This window comes from Ovis canadensis, chromosome 24, assembly GCF_042477335.2.
Source record: "Ovis canadensis isolate MfBH-ARS-UI-01 breed Bighorn chromosome 24, ARS-UI_OviCan_v2, whole genome shotgun sequence".
In the NCBI taxonomy this organism is placed as follows: Eukaryota; Metazoa; Chordata; class Mammalia; order Artiodactyla; family Bovidae; genus Ovis; species Ovis canadensis.
The window spans coordinates 16,941,905-16,956,445 of NC_091268.1; the positions used below are offsets into that span (position 1 = coordinate 16,941,905).

Below are 14,541 nucleotides of genomic sequence, written 5' to 3' on the forward strand. Positions count from 1 at the left end.
AGCACGTTAAGATTAAGAATGAAGGTTTATTCACAGAAATAAAGAGTGAAAAATTATGAGCTTATGTGCAATTTTTTTTATCTAAAAACATGTTGAAATAATATAAACTATAAAAACTGACTCAAGAAAAAATAAAAAATTAACATCCAAGTAAGAAACTGAAAATATATCAGAGCCTTGCCAGGAAAAGACACTTAGATCTTTTTTTTCTTTCCTTAATTAAAACAACATTTTTTTGGCCACACCCTGCAGTATGTGGGATTTTAGTTTCCGGATGGAACTCCTACACAGGGCAGTCCCTAGTCCAGCTCTTTTAATGGGAAAGTCCTATCAAACGTGGAAAGATCAGGTAGTCGTGATTTTATTTATACTCCTAGAGAACAAGGATCACCTCTCAATGTAATTTATGCATGCTTATGCATAAATATAAAGTGTACTTAGTAAACATAATTTGGATACCTAAAAAAACTGGGACAAAGATAAGATAGAAAAAGAAATCCATAATCCAGTGACTTTTTTTAGGTTTGCTCAGTCACAGAAACCTTGTTTCAAAGTCCCAAAATAAAAACTTGAATGGCCCTGTTTCAGCTGAATGAAGGATCCCAAAGACATCAAGGTCCTAATCCCCAGAAGGTATGAAGACCACCTCACAGGACAAAAGTTAACGCAGATGTGACTAAACGAACGATCGAGATGGGGAATGACCCTGGACTATCCAGGCGGAACTTGAACATATTGTAAGAAGTTTCAGTGGCAGAAGAGAAGGCCAGGTGCCTGCGGAAGTGGAAACTGGAGTGATGTGGCCACAAGCCAAGAAAAGCTGGAGACCACCAGAAGCTGAAGAGTCGGGCACTCTGCCCTGGAGCCCCCAGAGGAACCCGCCTTGCTGACACCTTGACTTCAGTCCCACGAGGCTCATGTCACACTTCTGGCCTCCAAAGCACAGGATGGCCAAGCTGAGTTGCTTTGTGCTGGCGTGTCTGTGGGAATTTGTCACAGCCACTGTTAAGGGACTCACCCAGGAGCCGCTACCAAAGCTACAGTGGCTAACCCTGAAGGACATAATCTGTTGGGGGGAGAGACATTTTTAGAGGGGCTGTGCTGGGTCTTCCGAGAAGGCAATGGCACCCCACTCCAGTACTCTTGCCTGGAAAATCCCATGGACGGAGGAGCCTAGTGGGCTGCAGTCCGTGGGGTTGCGAAGAGTCGGACAGGACTGAGCGACTTCACTTTCACTTTTCACTTTCACGCATTGGAGAAGGAAATGGCAACCCACTCCGGTGTTCTTGCCTGGAGAATCCCAGGGACGGAAGAGCCTAGTGGGCTGCCATCTATGGGGTCGCACAGAGTCAGACACAACTGAAGCGGCTTAGCAGCAGCAGCAGCAGCAGCTAGGTCTTCACTGTGGCACACAGGTTTAGTTGCCCCGAGGCACATGGGATCTTACTTCCATGACCAGGAATCAAACCCGAGTCCCCTGCATTGGAAGGCAGGTTCTTAACCACTGGCCCACCAGGGAAGTCCTAGAGCAAGGACTTTTACTCTTGCCTTTCCCTTTTGTGTGGCTGACGTGCCTGCAAAACTCATATATATATTATTTTTATAATTAAGAAAAAAGAAGAGATGAGGCAAGTGAAGAGCTTGGCCCACTCCAAGGGCAGCCAGCTGCAGACTTCAGTGGTTGTCATGGTTACCTGGGGTTCATTTTAGTCATTCCCACCGACACTGAGGCCTCCCCTGCCAGGAGGCCACGTGTGGCACTCAGGAGCCACGCGACAGCTGGGGGTGCTCTGAGCCCAGAGGTCTCACCCACCTGGGGCCTCAGTGCAGGGGCTGGATCAGAGCGAGGCCTCCCCCACACTCTCCACACTGTGACTGGCATGCTTTTTGTCTCGAGACTGCCAAGGGCAGCCAGATGCCAGTTCCTGAGCAGCCGTGGGAAGCAAGGACAGGGGGCGGACCTCACAGCCACACCTGCAAGGGAACAATGCTGTGTTCCAAACACCCCCCCGTGCCAGTCGGTCCTTCTCCCCGCAGACAGGGATGGACATGCACTCCTTATACCCGCTGGGCCTCATGGAAGCACATGGCAGGGCAAGTGGCGTGTCCTCTTGGCACGGGTCACGCAGTGTGGCCCCTGTGCACCAGGGCTTTGGGGGCGGCAGGGGGTGGGGAGGGCTCCTCTGACACCAGCCGCTTCCTTAGGTGACTCCTCAGTCACATCTGTGCTGTTGCAGCTCCTCTCCGACGTCTCCATGGCAACATTCACGCGGATCTCATGGAACATAAGGTGTCTGAGCTGGAAGGGACCTCGAAGACCAGCTCCTCCCACCTCCTCAGCTCACAGAGAGGAGGGGGCGCTCAGAGAGTGTGCGCCACATACCTGAGGGGGGCGGTCAGTGGGTGCCACATACCCAGCGGGGCCCCTGCCTTCGGGCACCACTCCCAGCCAGGGTCCCTCTCCCTGAGATTGCAAACTGTTGAATTCTGCAGGACTGTCTTCTTGAGAGGTATTCTGGGGACTCTGCCCCTCCCCTCTGGCTAAAGGAGCATGAAGTCCAGCCTCCCTCTGTTCTGCTCAGCCCTGGGCTGACCCTCCAGTGTGTGGTGAGGGCAGGAGTGGGCAGGACAGACACTGTCCTCAGGAACCTCACTGACTGGTGCAGGGGCAGCATAGTCCCCCAGGAACCACTGGAGAGCAAATGTGAGTGTCTATGTGCCTGTACAAGACTGGGGGCGGGAGGAGCCCGGGAAGTCTGCTCGCAGGAGGAGGATCCAAGCAGAGCCTGGAAAGGTCAGGGAGGACTCTCATTCCTGCCTAAGGCTACCTGGCTTGAGGGCCACAGCCTGTAGCTGAACAGTGAAGCTTGGAAAATCAGGGACCAGAGAAAGACTGCCCAAAGCCATCGGTTCCAGAGGGTTCTCATGGCTGGGCAGCCACAGTGCACATCACTCCAGGACTAGGGGGTCAGACATGTGGATGGGCAAGTCAGAAGGCAGAATGCAGGAGCTGAAGTCCCCAGACAAGGGGACCAGGGGTCCAGGCTGGCAGAGGGTGCTGGAGAGAGGGTCCAGGAGAGGTGCCTGGGGTGGTTCCATCCATTTGCTGGGATGTGGAACTGTGCAGCCCCTCCCGCCCAGCAGTGAAAGTGAAAGTTGCTCAGCCGTGTCCGACTCTTTGCAATGCTATGGACTATACAGTCCATGGAATTCTCCAGGCCAGAATACTGGAGTGGGTAGCCTTTCCCTTCTCCAGGGGATCTTCCAACCCAGGGATCCAACCCAGGTCTCCCACATTGCAGGCGGATTCTTTACCAGCTGAGTCGCAAGGGAAGCCCAAGAATACTGGAGTGGGTAGCCTATCCCTTCTCCAGCAGCTCTTCCCAACCCAGGAATCGAACCAGGGTCTCCTGCATTGCAGGTGGATTCTGTATCAGGCAGGGCCAGCCCTAAGCCAGAAGTGCTGAGTGCTGGTAGGTGTCCCCTCCCCAGGGAGACACAGCCCTCATCCTCACCTCTACCTCAGCTCCAGGGCTCATTTCACCTCCAACCCCCACCTCGGGGACCTAGCCTGCCTTGGGGAGGTCTCTCCAGGTCTGAAGACCCCCAGCTCCAGCCAGAGCCACCCTGCTGACCTTCCCCACCACAGGGCCCACTTCTCCCGTTGCTGGGTGCCCAAGTCCAGGGCTGTGCGACAGACAACTCCATGTGCTCAGCGTCTGCAGCGAGGGTGGGCTCACCTCCTCTCCCTGGGACCTGCCAGAGTGTCTTCTTGGCTCACAAGGCTGGCAAGTGAGGTCCTCTCCACCTGGGCTTCTCTGCCAGGCCACTCGAGCTTTCTCACGGGGTGGCAGCTGGGTCCCAAGAAAGCGTGTGTGAGGAGACAGGAATGGAGAGCTGCCAGCCTGGAGGGCATGGCCCAGAAACAGGCTCAGGGTCACTTGCATTGGTCACCGCAGTCACAGACAGCTGCCATAGACCCTCCCCTCACTGGGAAGAGCAGCAAAGGGCTTGTCATCTTGAGTCTAGCCGGGCGCCCCGCAGGGTCTTGGATTCTTTCTTGCCTCCCCTCCAGACCTGCAGACTCTGTCTCCCCTCCGTCCTCATTAGCCCTCCCTGGGCTCCTGCAATCCCCTCAAACTCACCTCCCTGTCCACACGCTGCACACCCAGCTCCCCCCGGCCACACCCACTATTCCTTTAGCAGCACCCTCTTTCTGTTGCTCTCAGAAACCACTCATGGCTCCCTACTTCCCACCGAACAACTTCCAAGCTCCTAGGAAAAACATTTAAACTCACCTTCCAATCTATCCCCCTCCTTTGTCACCAATCAAATCACCTCTCATTTCTTCCAAGCAACTGGACCACACTTCGGCCTCTTCTGCTCAAAGTGCCCACCTCCCGGCTCTCTGAATCTACACATACTCCCTCCACCTGGCAAGTTTCTCTGTCTCCACTAGTGTTGGACTCCTGCTCAATCTTCAAAGCCCGGTGCAAATGTCCCACCTCCACAAGCTCTTGCTCTCACAAGGTCTTGCTCTCACTACGCAACACACTAGAGTTACTCTTCTTGCCTTTGGAGGCATGTTCTCCCTCAAATCCATGTTGCCAACGACGTGTCCTCTTGAAATGGGGCCCACATTTCTAGCTCATACTTCTTTCACCAATTTCATAACTGTTTATTGAGGCCTGGAGCTGGCTGCCAGGGATATGACAGTGACCAAGACAAGCTGCTTCCTGTGCCCAGAGAGCTTACATCCCAGAGAGTGAGACAGATGGCAAACAGGAACCAAAAGACACGATGATCAAAGATTAGAAGAACTGCAGGAAGGCAGGGAAGGCAGAGGGGGCCTGCAAGCCAGGGACTCAGAATTCCCTCTTTCCAAGAGACACCAGAGACCTGAATTTTCACACACTCTCCCAATTTTAAAGGTCGCAGGGTCAAGTCTTTCTCCACTGCTTTCAGTCCCCTCCGCCCCTAGCTTCCCACTCTTTCTGGATTGCCAGCCTCCTCTCTTCTGTTTACCTTGCCAGCAGCCACCCCTCTCCCCCCAACTCAGGACACCTCATCTGTAGCCCCAGCCCTAAGGCACTCAAACCTCTGGTGCTTCCTATGCCTTGGCAGCAGCTGGCAGGAAGAGGCAGAGAGCCCATGGACTAGGATGCCAGGGTCAGTGGGCACCGCCATGCTGAGATCCTGGGCCAGCCTCATGGGAGTGAGATACCTGGAGTCCCCAGGGCCACAGCTGTGGGAACCCAACACCCCAAACTCAGGCCTCACCAACCACACGTCTGGGCACTGACCTGGAAGAACTGGGGAACCAGAGGAGCAAGACAGGCAAGGAGGTCAGGGGGCCCTCAGGTGGGTCCCCAGCTCTGACGGGGCCCTGAGGGATGGGTCTTTCTCCAGGGAACCTCTAGGCAAGCCCCGCTTTATGCTCTCAGGAGCCACAGTTCTCACATAGATATCCTAGCTCTGCAGCTTCCTGCCTGGTGACTAGACCGCTCCCTTCCTGGTCCTTCTCCCCCCACCCCTCCTGCCAACCCCCCGCCTTTGTTTCCCATCTGATCGTCAGGGCACCAGAGCAGCTCCCATCTGCACCTAGCACATGATGGCACTCAGTGCAGGGCAGCTTTGCCCCAACCCTCTCATGCAGGGCCCTGCCAGGTCTCTTGAGGAATCGCTTGGCTGGGTGGCATCCTTCCATCTGTGTTTGCCCAGACCTCTGAGCCCCAGAGGCAGCGTCTGCCCGTTGTGATTTTTTGGACTCTGGGTGTTGCCAGCTGAGAGGGCTCAGGCCTCTGAAGGGCCCAGGGTCCCAGTGACAGTGGTCACGTCTCAGGACAGAGAAGTGCAGAGCAGGGAGCTGCCTTTTGTCTGCACCTGCTGCCTGCAAGCCCTGGGAGAAGGGCATGTCGGCTCACCACTCCCAGGATTCCAGGACCAACTCAGCCTCATCCTCAAAACTTGGAGCATCTTGGGTGGCAGTTCTGGGACAGAGGTGCCAGGCCCTGCAGAGGGGTCTGCCAGGACCCAGCGGGGGGTTTGGACTGTCAGCACTTGAAAGCACTGGAAAGCCCAGAAGCCAGGCACAGCCTGGCCTCCCACCTTCTTCACCTCCCGGGTCCCTAAGGGGACAGCCCTAGGGGAGTGGACGCTCAGAGGGCCTGCCACTGGCTCTGACACTGACTTCCCCTTCCCCAGAGATCCTGAAGCTTGAGCCCAGCAGACAGAAGCTCCGGGGGAGAGCACCTGGCCACCTCGGCCCTGCGGCTCAGCCTGGCCCCTACGGCTCAGCCTGGCCCCTACGTCCTGCTTCTGATAACCAGCTGTCAGCTGAGCCCCAGGTGGCCGGGCGCACCCCGGTTTGTTTGCCAAGCACGGAGTGTTGGAGCTTCCTGGACCTGCCTGCCCTGGAAGGGAGGGGGCGGTGCCACAGCAGGCCAGGTGGCACCTCCGGCTGAGAAGGGATCGAGTCCCAGGTGCCCATCCCACGCAGGCCCGCTGCCTTAGTGCCGCCCTCTCTTCTCATCCCGGGCCTGGAGGTAGTCCGGGGGCGGGGGTCACCGGGCAGGGGGCAGCGCCGGGCAGGGCGGTGCACATTAGAGGAGCGACAGGACGCCGAGTGCTCAGTCACCCAGGCCCACCGCCCCGCACCCGCACCGAAGCCCGGGTGCAGTTACGGAGAGGGGCCTTTGGGCGCAGGACAGGGTGGTAACGGCCCCCCAGGCGCAGAGGCGCCGGGATACGGGGCTCCTGGACCCGGGCCCCGCCCCCAGGGAGGCCGTCTCATTTGCATGACCCCGCCCCTTGGCGGCCATTGGTGGCGGCGGCGGCAGGAGGCCGGGCCAGAGTGGCTGCGCGGCCGTGGGGCGGCGGGGGCGGGGCGGCGCGGAGCCTGGCGCCCGGGATGTCTACGCCGCGGGACAGCTTCGGCTTCTGCTCCGGGTCTGGCTCCGACGGCGAGGGGAGCAGGGCCTCCCGGGGCGCGGCAGCTGCGGCGGGAGAGCACTGAGCTCCCGCCAGCCCGCCCGCCATGTCCAGGAAAAAGACCTCCAAGAGCAAGGCGGGCAGCACACCCGCTACCTCTGCCCTGCCCGCCGCCAATGGGCCCCGGCCGGTGCGACCCGGGACTGCTCGCCCTTGCCCCGAGGCACCGCCCAACGGGCCCCCGCAGCCCGGCTGGTCTTCGATCGGCGGCGGCGGCGACTTCTACGACGTCGCCTTCAAGGTGAGCCGGGCACCCCCAGCCCCAAGTGATGCGAGTGCAGCAGGTGGCGTCCGGCCCGAGCTGAGCGGGGAGGGGATCCGGGGAAACGGTGCAGGGCCCTGCGGAGCTTCAGCACCGAGCTGGCTCCCCGAGCGGCACCCCGCAGCTGGCAAGGCTGGCGCGGTGCACCGTGCGCGCGCGCGCGCACATACACACACACACACACACACACACACACACACAGCTGTCAAACCCGGATTTGGGATACCCAACATATGGCAAGGCGGCCCCCCTCCCCCTCCGCGACCCCCACCCGGCGGGCAGGGCCGAACAAGGGGTCCTGCGGAAGTCAGAGCCTGGCAGGTGTCTTCTCCTTGTTCCCTGATGCTCCTGCCCCTACCAAAGGCCCCAGCCTCATCTCCCCATATGTTGCCTTCTCTGGCCCACAGGGTCTTCTAGTCTCCTTTTAGGGGGAGAGACTAGGACGAGGTTCACAGGTTGAGTGAGGCACGCTGGGGCCTCCTTCAGGCCAAGGCAGAAGCTGGTGGGGCGGTGGCAGGCCCATCCTTGGGTTTGGGAACCTTTGGTTAACAGAGTGGGGGAGGGGAGAAGGGCTTGAATGCCCTCCTGGCTCACAAACTTAGCTTGAGCCCCTCCTCACGCCAAGCTCTGACCCTCACTTGGCAGACTCCTCTAGAGTCTTGCTGGGACTGGAAGAAGCCCTCTGGTGCAGAACCCCCACCCCCAGCACCCCAGGCCTCTCAGGAGGCCCCCAGTGACCAACACTCCAGTTCTGCTCCCCATGAAACTCCAGTTGCTCCCCTTCCAGACTAAGCATGGTGTCCAGGTGGTGCCCTACATGAAGACAGCAGCTCCTGTCCCTCCACTGATGGAGAGGAGACAGAACCTTCTAGAGGAGGCAGTTAAAAGTCCAGGCCCTATGTCTCCCCAGGCCCTGGTGCACCTGCAAACCTCCTCCACTTCTGCCCCTCACCCACGGGCACCCTCTGGCCAGGCCAGCTCAGGGGAGACTGGCCCCTCCCCTGGAGGGGTTCCCAGATACCCAGGTGCCCTCTGCCCTTTCCCCGTGCCCCAGGTCATGCTGGTAGGGGACTCAGGCGTGGGGAAGACCTGCCTGCTCGTGCGCTTCAAGGATGGGGCTTTCTTGGCGGGGACCTTTATCTCCACCGTGGGCATCGACTTCCGGGTAAGAGAGGGGGCTGACATCCCAAGCACCAACTGGGCTCAGCCATGCCCTGGGCCCCCAACACCAGCTCATGGCTTCTTGAAACACCCCTGGTAGCTGGTTCTCCATTATCCCTGTGGGACCGGCAGCCTCATGAGGTGAAGCCCCCGGCTGGCCCACCTGGCTCCCGCAGTCAAGGTAGTTAAGCTGGGACGCCTTCACCACTAAGCTGCCTGCTTCCCGACACCTCAAGGGTTCTGGGGACAGGTGGCAGCTGTATATGATTGAAGCAGAGATGGTACCCCTGCATCCCGGGCTGGCACGACCCTGGGGCCTGGATCTTGTGCCCAGGAGGTGCGTCCTGGTGCCCCCATGGGAACTCAAAACCCATGGCCACTGGGGAGGCCAGCGTCACTGCCCACTGCCCAGAGGGGCCCTGAGGTGCTAGGTCCTACTAGACAGATGGCTGTGGCGCTTAAGCACACCCTCGGTCCCAGAGCCAGGGAGAAGTCCCTGCCCTTGGGCAGGGAGGCTTTTGGGAAATGATCCCCGGCCCCCCCCAGCCCTGACTGCTTTCCCCTGCTAGAACCCCCTCACCACCTCAACCCCCTCCAGGGCTGTGTCCTGGGGTCCTTCTCGGGGATGGCCCTCGACTCGGCTCCCCAAGAGCCCTCGAGCACCCCAAGCAGCCTGCAGGGTCATGGGGGACCACAGCCTTGGGCCTGCTGGGCTCTGGCACCCGTCTGAACTCCATGTCCTGGGGTACTGATGTGTTCTCAGCAAATCCCAGATTTGCATTTTTCTCACCCTTTAATTAAGACCCAGTCTGCAGAAGGTGGGGAGGGAGGCCCATTCTGGGGACGGGGGTAGAGGGGGGAGCTCCCTCCGGTCTGGGGAGCTGCTCTCTATCCCATTTTGGGGGGCAGAGTGCCTCATGTGCTCTGGGATGAAGTAAGGGTTGAGGCACCAGAAGCGGAGGTGGCCCTGGCCTCACCTCCCTCTTGTCACCTCTTGGCTCCAGGGTAGGTGTGGAGGGAGGTGAGGTGGTTTGGTTCACACCCTGTTCGGGGCGCCAGGGAAGGTGGGATGTCCCTGCAGCTGGGCAGATGGCTGCGCCCGTTCCCTGGAGACCCAGAAACACCCCAACAGCAGGAGCTGGTGTAGAGGGAGGAAGTGCTGTTCCCGGAGCCTCAGCTGGTGACTGGCAGCCCCTGCCCCCACCTCGGCAGATGGGAGCCGGAGTTGAACCACTTCCTGCCCTAGTCCTGAACTGGGAGGGCTCCGCGAGGGCGCATCGCCAGCCAGCCCACAGGGAGCGCCCACTGGGTACAGGGCCAGGTCCTGGGCTCTGTGCTTACTGCTTGGAGCCCATCCCCAGGGGCCTGCAGAAAAGAGGCTTTTAAGTGACCACTTTAGCCCTGCTCCGGGCCGGACTCAGTTCTCTCTCTGTGCTTTGCACGCAGAGCTCATAGAGTAATCGGGGCAACTGTTTAACGGACACCCTGGCTATCCCCATTTGTGGATGGGGAAACTGAGGCATAGTGTGGGCGATAGGCCTGGAGTCACACCGTGGGGGACTTCAAATAAGCCCTGCAAGAGAGAGGTGCTGGGGGCCCGGCGGCTAGGAATAGAGCACAGGGGAGAGGAATACAGGGTGAAGCTGAAACGGCAAGTGGGCACAGGGAAGCCAGCTGAGGCTGGCACCAGCTGGGGTGAAGGAGAGGGGATAGGCTGGGGGTGCAGGTCAACAGGCCTCAGTGACTGGCCACCAGGGTCCCTGGAGGGCAGGGGAGCTGGCGGGGCTGTGTGCCAGGCCTCCAGGCTGGGCAGAGGAAGAAACACCTGGCCCAGAGTTGGACACAGCTGGCCATGGAGGGGGGCAACCTCCAAGTCCATCAGGATGGCCATCTGGGCAGGAGTGGCCTGGGTACCCGCTGTGCTTGGGCCACCAAGAGGGGACTCAGATTCAAGGGGACGTGTTATCTGCAGGTGGAGGGCAGGAGGTGGGCCTGAGGGCAGAGCTTGGCGAGCGGAGGTGTGGGGCAGTGGGCTCAGGGCACACTGGAGCTCTTCATCTCAGGTTCAGCCCTGGCCTGGCGCTGCCTGTCCCCCCACCCTATCCACTACCCCCCGACCCCCAACCCCGCCAGAGGGGCACAGGTCCTCGGACCCTAGGGGCACCACCACCTAGGACAGGCCCTTGCTGGAGCTGGCTGGTTGTGTTTCAGAACAAAGTTGTGGACGTGGACGGCATGAAGGTGAAGCTGCAGGTGAGGGGTGATGTGAGGGAGGGGGTGAGGGCAGGGGGCCCCTGGGAAGGCCCGGGCAGCGCTGATGGCTGCACGCACCCCGGCCATAGATCTGGGACACGGCAGGCCAGGAGAGGTTCCGCAGCGTCACCCACGCCTACTACCGCGACGCCCATGGTGAGCACAGGGCCACGGCCCCCAGGCCTCTGCCCCAGGAGGGCACCGGGGGTGTGACGGGGGCAGGAGCGGGAAGAGCCTGACCCGCAGGCGGAGGGGAGGGGCGGGCGCTGTGGGCTCAGGAGGTCCTCACTGCCCTTCCCCCCAGCACTGTTGCTGCTCTATGATGTCACCAACAAGGCCTCCTTCGACAGCATCCAGGTCAGAGGCTTCCTTCCAGGGGTCGGCGGTGGGGAGAAAGGCCGGGATGGGGTCCCAACCCCCTCCGGCACAGACGGCCTCAGGGTCCCAGACTCCTGAGGACCCTCCTGACAGCAGGGGAGGGGGTAAGACTGCCCCGCCAAGGTGCATGCTGAACGAGCCAAAGTGGGGGTCCTGGGGGACTTTCCAGTCCAACAGCTTAGATAAGGGAGCTGTTGGGCTGCCTGTGCATGGTGCCCAGGGAGCATGAGCTCCGGGGCCCCTCTGCTGGTCAAGCACCATCAGGCACTCTGGGGGTGCGTCCTGGAGGGGCCAGGGGGCCCGGAGCACTGGCCTCCAGCCTGGCCTCAGCTCCGCCCCTGCAGGCCTGGCTGACCGAGATCCAGGAGCACGCCCAGGACGATGTGGTTCTCATGCTGCTGGGGAACAAGGTGGAGACCCCCTCTCTCGCAGGGGAGCCGGGGGTGGGGGTTGGGGGTGACCGGGGCCAGCTCTCACCAAGGTTCCTACGCCAGGTGGACTCTGCCCAGGAGCGTGCGGTGAAGCGGGAGGATGCAGAGAAGCTGGCCAAGGTGAGCTGGGGTGGGGTGGGTGGCGGGCAAGCGCCCCAGGGCTATGGCACCTGAGCCACCCCTGCCAGGCTGCCCACGGCTGTTTGTAGGACTACGGGCTGCCGTTCATGGAGACCAGCGCCAAGACGGGCCTCAATGTGGACTTGGCCTTCACAGCCATAGCCAAGTGAGTCCTCGTGGTCACCAGGAGCCCCAGACCCAGGGTTCTGCACCCCCTCCTTGGGGGTCCAGGCCACCCCATCCCACAGTCATCTCTGCCCCACAGGGAGCTGAAACAGCGCTCCACCAAGGCCCCCAGCGAGCCCCGCTTCCGGCTGCACGACTACATCAAGAGGGAGGGCCGGGTGTCTTCCTGCTGCAGACCCTGAGCCTGTGGGGCCCGGCCACCGGGCATCCTCCTGGGAGACTGGACAGTCTACAGCAGTCAGTTCCAGGCTGAGCCTCACCCACCCCTCATCTGGGCAGCAATCCAGAGCTGAGGTCCCAACAAACAGGCTGCACAAAGCCAGAGCCCCTGCAGTCCTTCACTGGCTGCTGCCCCAAAGCAACCGTCTTCTGTACAGGAGGGACACCGAAGGGTAGACTGCCAGGGACCTGGCCCTCTGGCCACGGGGCTCTGCCGCCTCCAGCCCCCCATGGGCACCCAACTTTCAGGCTGGGCTGCAGCACCCACACCATTATGTACAGTGCCTAACTGCCTAGAAAGCCATGTCTTCAGCTGCACTCGCTGCCCGGGAAGGAAGGGGCAGGACTCTGCCCAAACCCAGGGCAGAGGGCTTCACCGCCAATCCCATCCTGCACTGCACCCCAAGGACAACTGCCTGCTGCCAGCCCCCCAATAGGAGGCCCCAGTTCCATATCAACAGGGTCTTTCAGATTCCCCTGGAGGATGCCAAGGCTATGGCTTTGTAACGGTGTTCAGGCCATGGGAAGTTACAGAAATGTCAGGGAAACCAGGACCACCAGCCTTGCCTGTGGACCAGGGTACCACTTTAGCAGGCTGACACACAGCCTGGGCTCAGTGAGGTCAAGTCGCAGGGGTGGGCAGGGCATACCACCTTGTACTAAAGAAAAAACTCCAAGTCAGTCTTTTGATCAAAAGCTTTTGTTTCCGGTCCTGGTGAATAAAAGTTTGTTTTCTGGAGTGCCTGCCTTGTCCACTGAAAGACATCCACAAGCTCTGGGACCATCCGTAAGGAATTAAGAGTTCACGAACTACCCCAAGGCAAAGACAACCCCAAAACCTAGAGAAGGTTGTCCTAGTAGGTGGAAAATCACTGGCATGAACTTCCATTTTCATGTTGCTCCAAGGCTGCCCAGGGATGAGCTGTCATCCCAGGGAGTCCTCTGGGGTGCTAACAGGTGTGAAAACACACACACATGCTGGACCCCAAGAAATCTTTACTGAGAGCTTGAGAGGTAAAGGTCTTCTGTAGCTTCTTCAGCCTAGCGCTAGGCTCACGGCCCCTACCTAACCAGGGCCATGGAACTCTATCCCTGCCTCGTCCAGGCTGACTTCTGCTGGAGCCCCTGCCTCACCGTCACCTTGACATGGAATTGTTGCAAACTGGAAGAAACAAACTCAACAGGTTAAAAAGGCAGGGACCAAATGCTAGTAAAAGGATTATGGCAACTAGAGGCCCAAATGGGGATTAAAAACCAGACAATACTCAATAACATCCCTTTAAAGTGCAGTCTAGACAGTCAGCACTTGGGTTACCCCGTCAGAAAGGATGAGGCCACTTGGCATGGTCGTGTATTTTCTTTTACTACCCCAGTGTCATGATGTAACACACCTCCTTTGTTCAGCTAGGAGGAAGAACAAGGCCAGTCTAGTACCAGTCACTTTATCAGCCCAGGAACTTGAGACAATGAGTCTGCAGGGAGTTCCAGGTGGTTCACTCACGGCAGACAGGACATCTCGGGTGGCCTCACCACAGACAGTTCAAACCCCTGCTGAAACGAGGCCAACTGCCCTTCTCCCCCAGGGTGGGTGATGTTATAGACAGTGATACTAGGTTCGTTTGGTTACTCAGTTGGCCTAGTATACACTGTCTCATAAACAGACCATGGTCCATACAAGCAAATGCCACAGCTAACCTGGGAAAGAGGGGTTGTGGTCTGTTAAAGAGGGCAGTTTGTTTATATCCAGACTACAAAGAAATAGATGTCTGGGAGGGGTACAGGCCTGGGGCACTGCTGTGGAATTAAGCCACTTCAGCAGTCCACCTGGGCGGGGGTTCTGGTGCAGTTTTGAGATCCCACCACTGAATATGGTTGTATAAGCCTTTCCAAAGGCTTTGGTGGAGGCAAAAACTGTACTAGGTGCTTGGTGCCAAGCCTACCCAGGAGATACAGATCCCACTGGGCCAGCTGACCTGGGGGCACCACTATCGGCAGTTTCATCTCTGGTTGCTCTGCCTTTCCGAAACCCAGGTTGTCCAGGTCCTCAGTTCATGTACTGCTGAAACCTTGCTATCAGGTGAAATGAGTGCAGTTGTGCTGCAGTTTGAACATTCTTTAGCACTACTTTTGGGCTTCCCTTGTGGCTCAGCTGGTAAAGAATCCACCTGCAATGCCGGAGACCTGGGTTCGACTCCTGGGTTGGGAAGATCCCCTGGAGAATTCCATGGATTGTATAGTCCATGGGGTTACAAAGAGTAGGACATGATTGAGCAACTTTCACAGGGATTGGAATGAAAACTGACCATTCCCAGTCCTGTGGCTGCCTGTTTCCCAGATTTCTTGACATTCAGAGCAGCACTTTCACAGCATTATTTCAGGATTTGAAATAGCTTACTGGAATTCTATCAGCTCTACTAGCTTTGTAGTAATGCCTATTCTCCACTTGACTCCAGGATGTCTGGTTCTAGGTGAGTGGCAATACCATCCTGGCTATCCAGTTAACTAGACCTTTCTGGTATAGTTCTGTGTATTCTCGCCACC

At 58.8% G+C, this 14,541-nt stretch overlaps 1 protein-coding gene across 6 annotated transcripts; it reads left to right on the forward strand.

Moving 5' to 3' along the window:
• The first annotated feature begins 6,850 nt into the window (after window positions 1–6,850).
• RAB26 (RAB26, member RAS oncogene family) lies at window positions 6,851–12,739 on the forward strand. Of its 6 annotated transcripts, none has more exons than XM_069570735.1 (9): window positions 6,851–7,231; window positions 8,307–8,417; window positions 10,625–10,666; window positions 10,756–10,822; window positions 10,971–11,023; window positions 11,389–11,454; window positions 11,539–11,595; window positions 11,685–11,761; window positions 11,861–12,739. In XM_069570735.1, the coding sequence occupies exons 1-9, from the start codon at window positions 7,037–7,039 to the stop codon at window positions 11,961–11,963; spliced, it is 771 nt and encodes a 256-aa protein (XP_069426836.1). In that variant the 5' UTR covers window positions 6,851–7,036; the 3' UTR covers window positions 11,964–12,739. The 6 variants fall into 6 exon arrangements, with proteins under 6 accessions (XP_069426836.1, XP_069426839.1, XP_069426840.1 ...); XM_069570738.1 differs by having other exon boundaries at window positions 6,864–7,231; window positions 11,844–12,739; XM_069570739.1 differs by lacking the exons at window positions 10,971–11,023; window positions 11,389–11,454 and having other exon boundaries at window positions 6,864–7,231; window positions 11,664–11,761; window positions 11,844–12,739.
• Window positions 12,740–14,541: the final 1,802 nt, after the last annotated feature.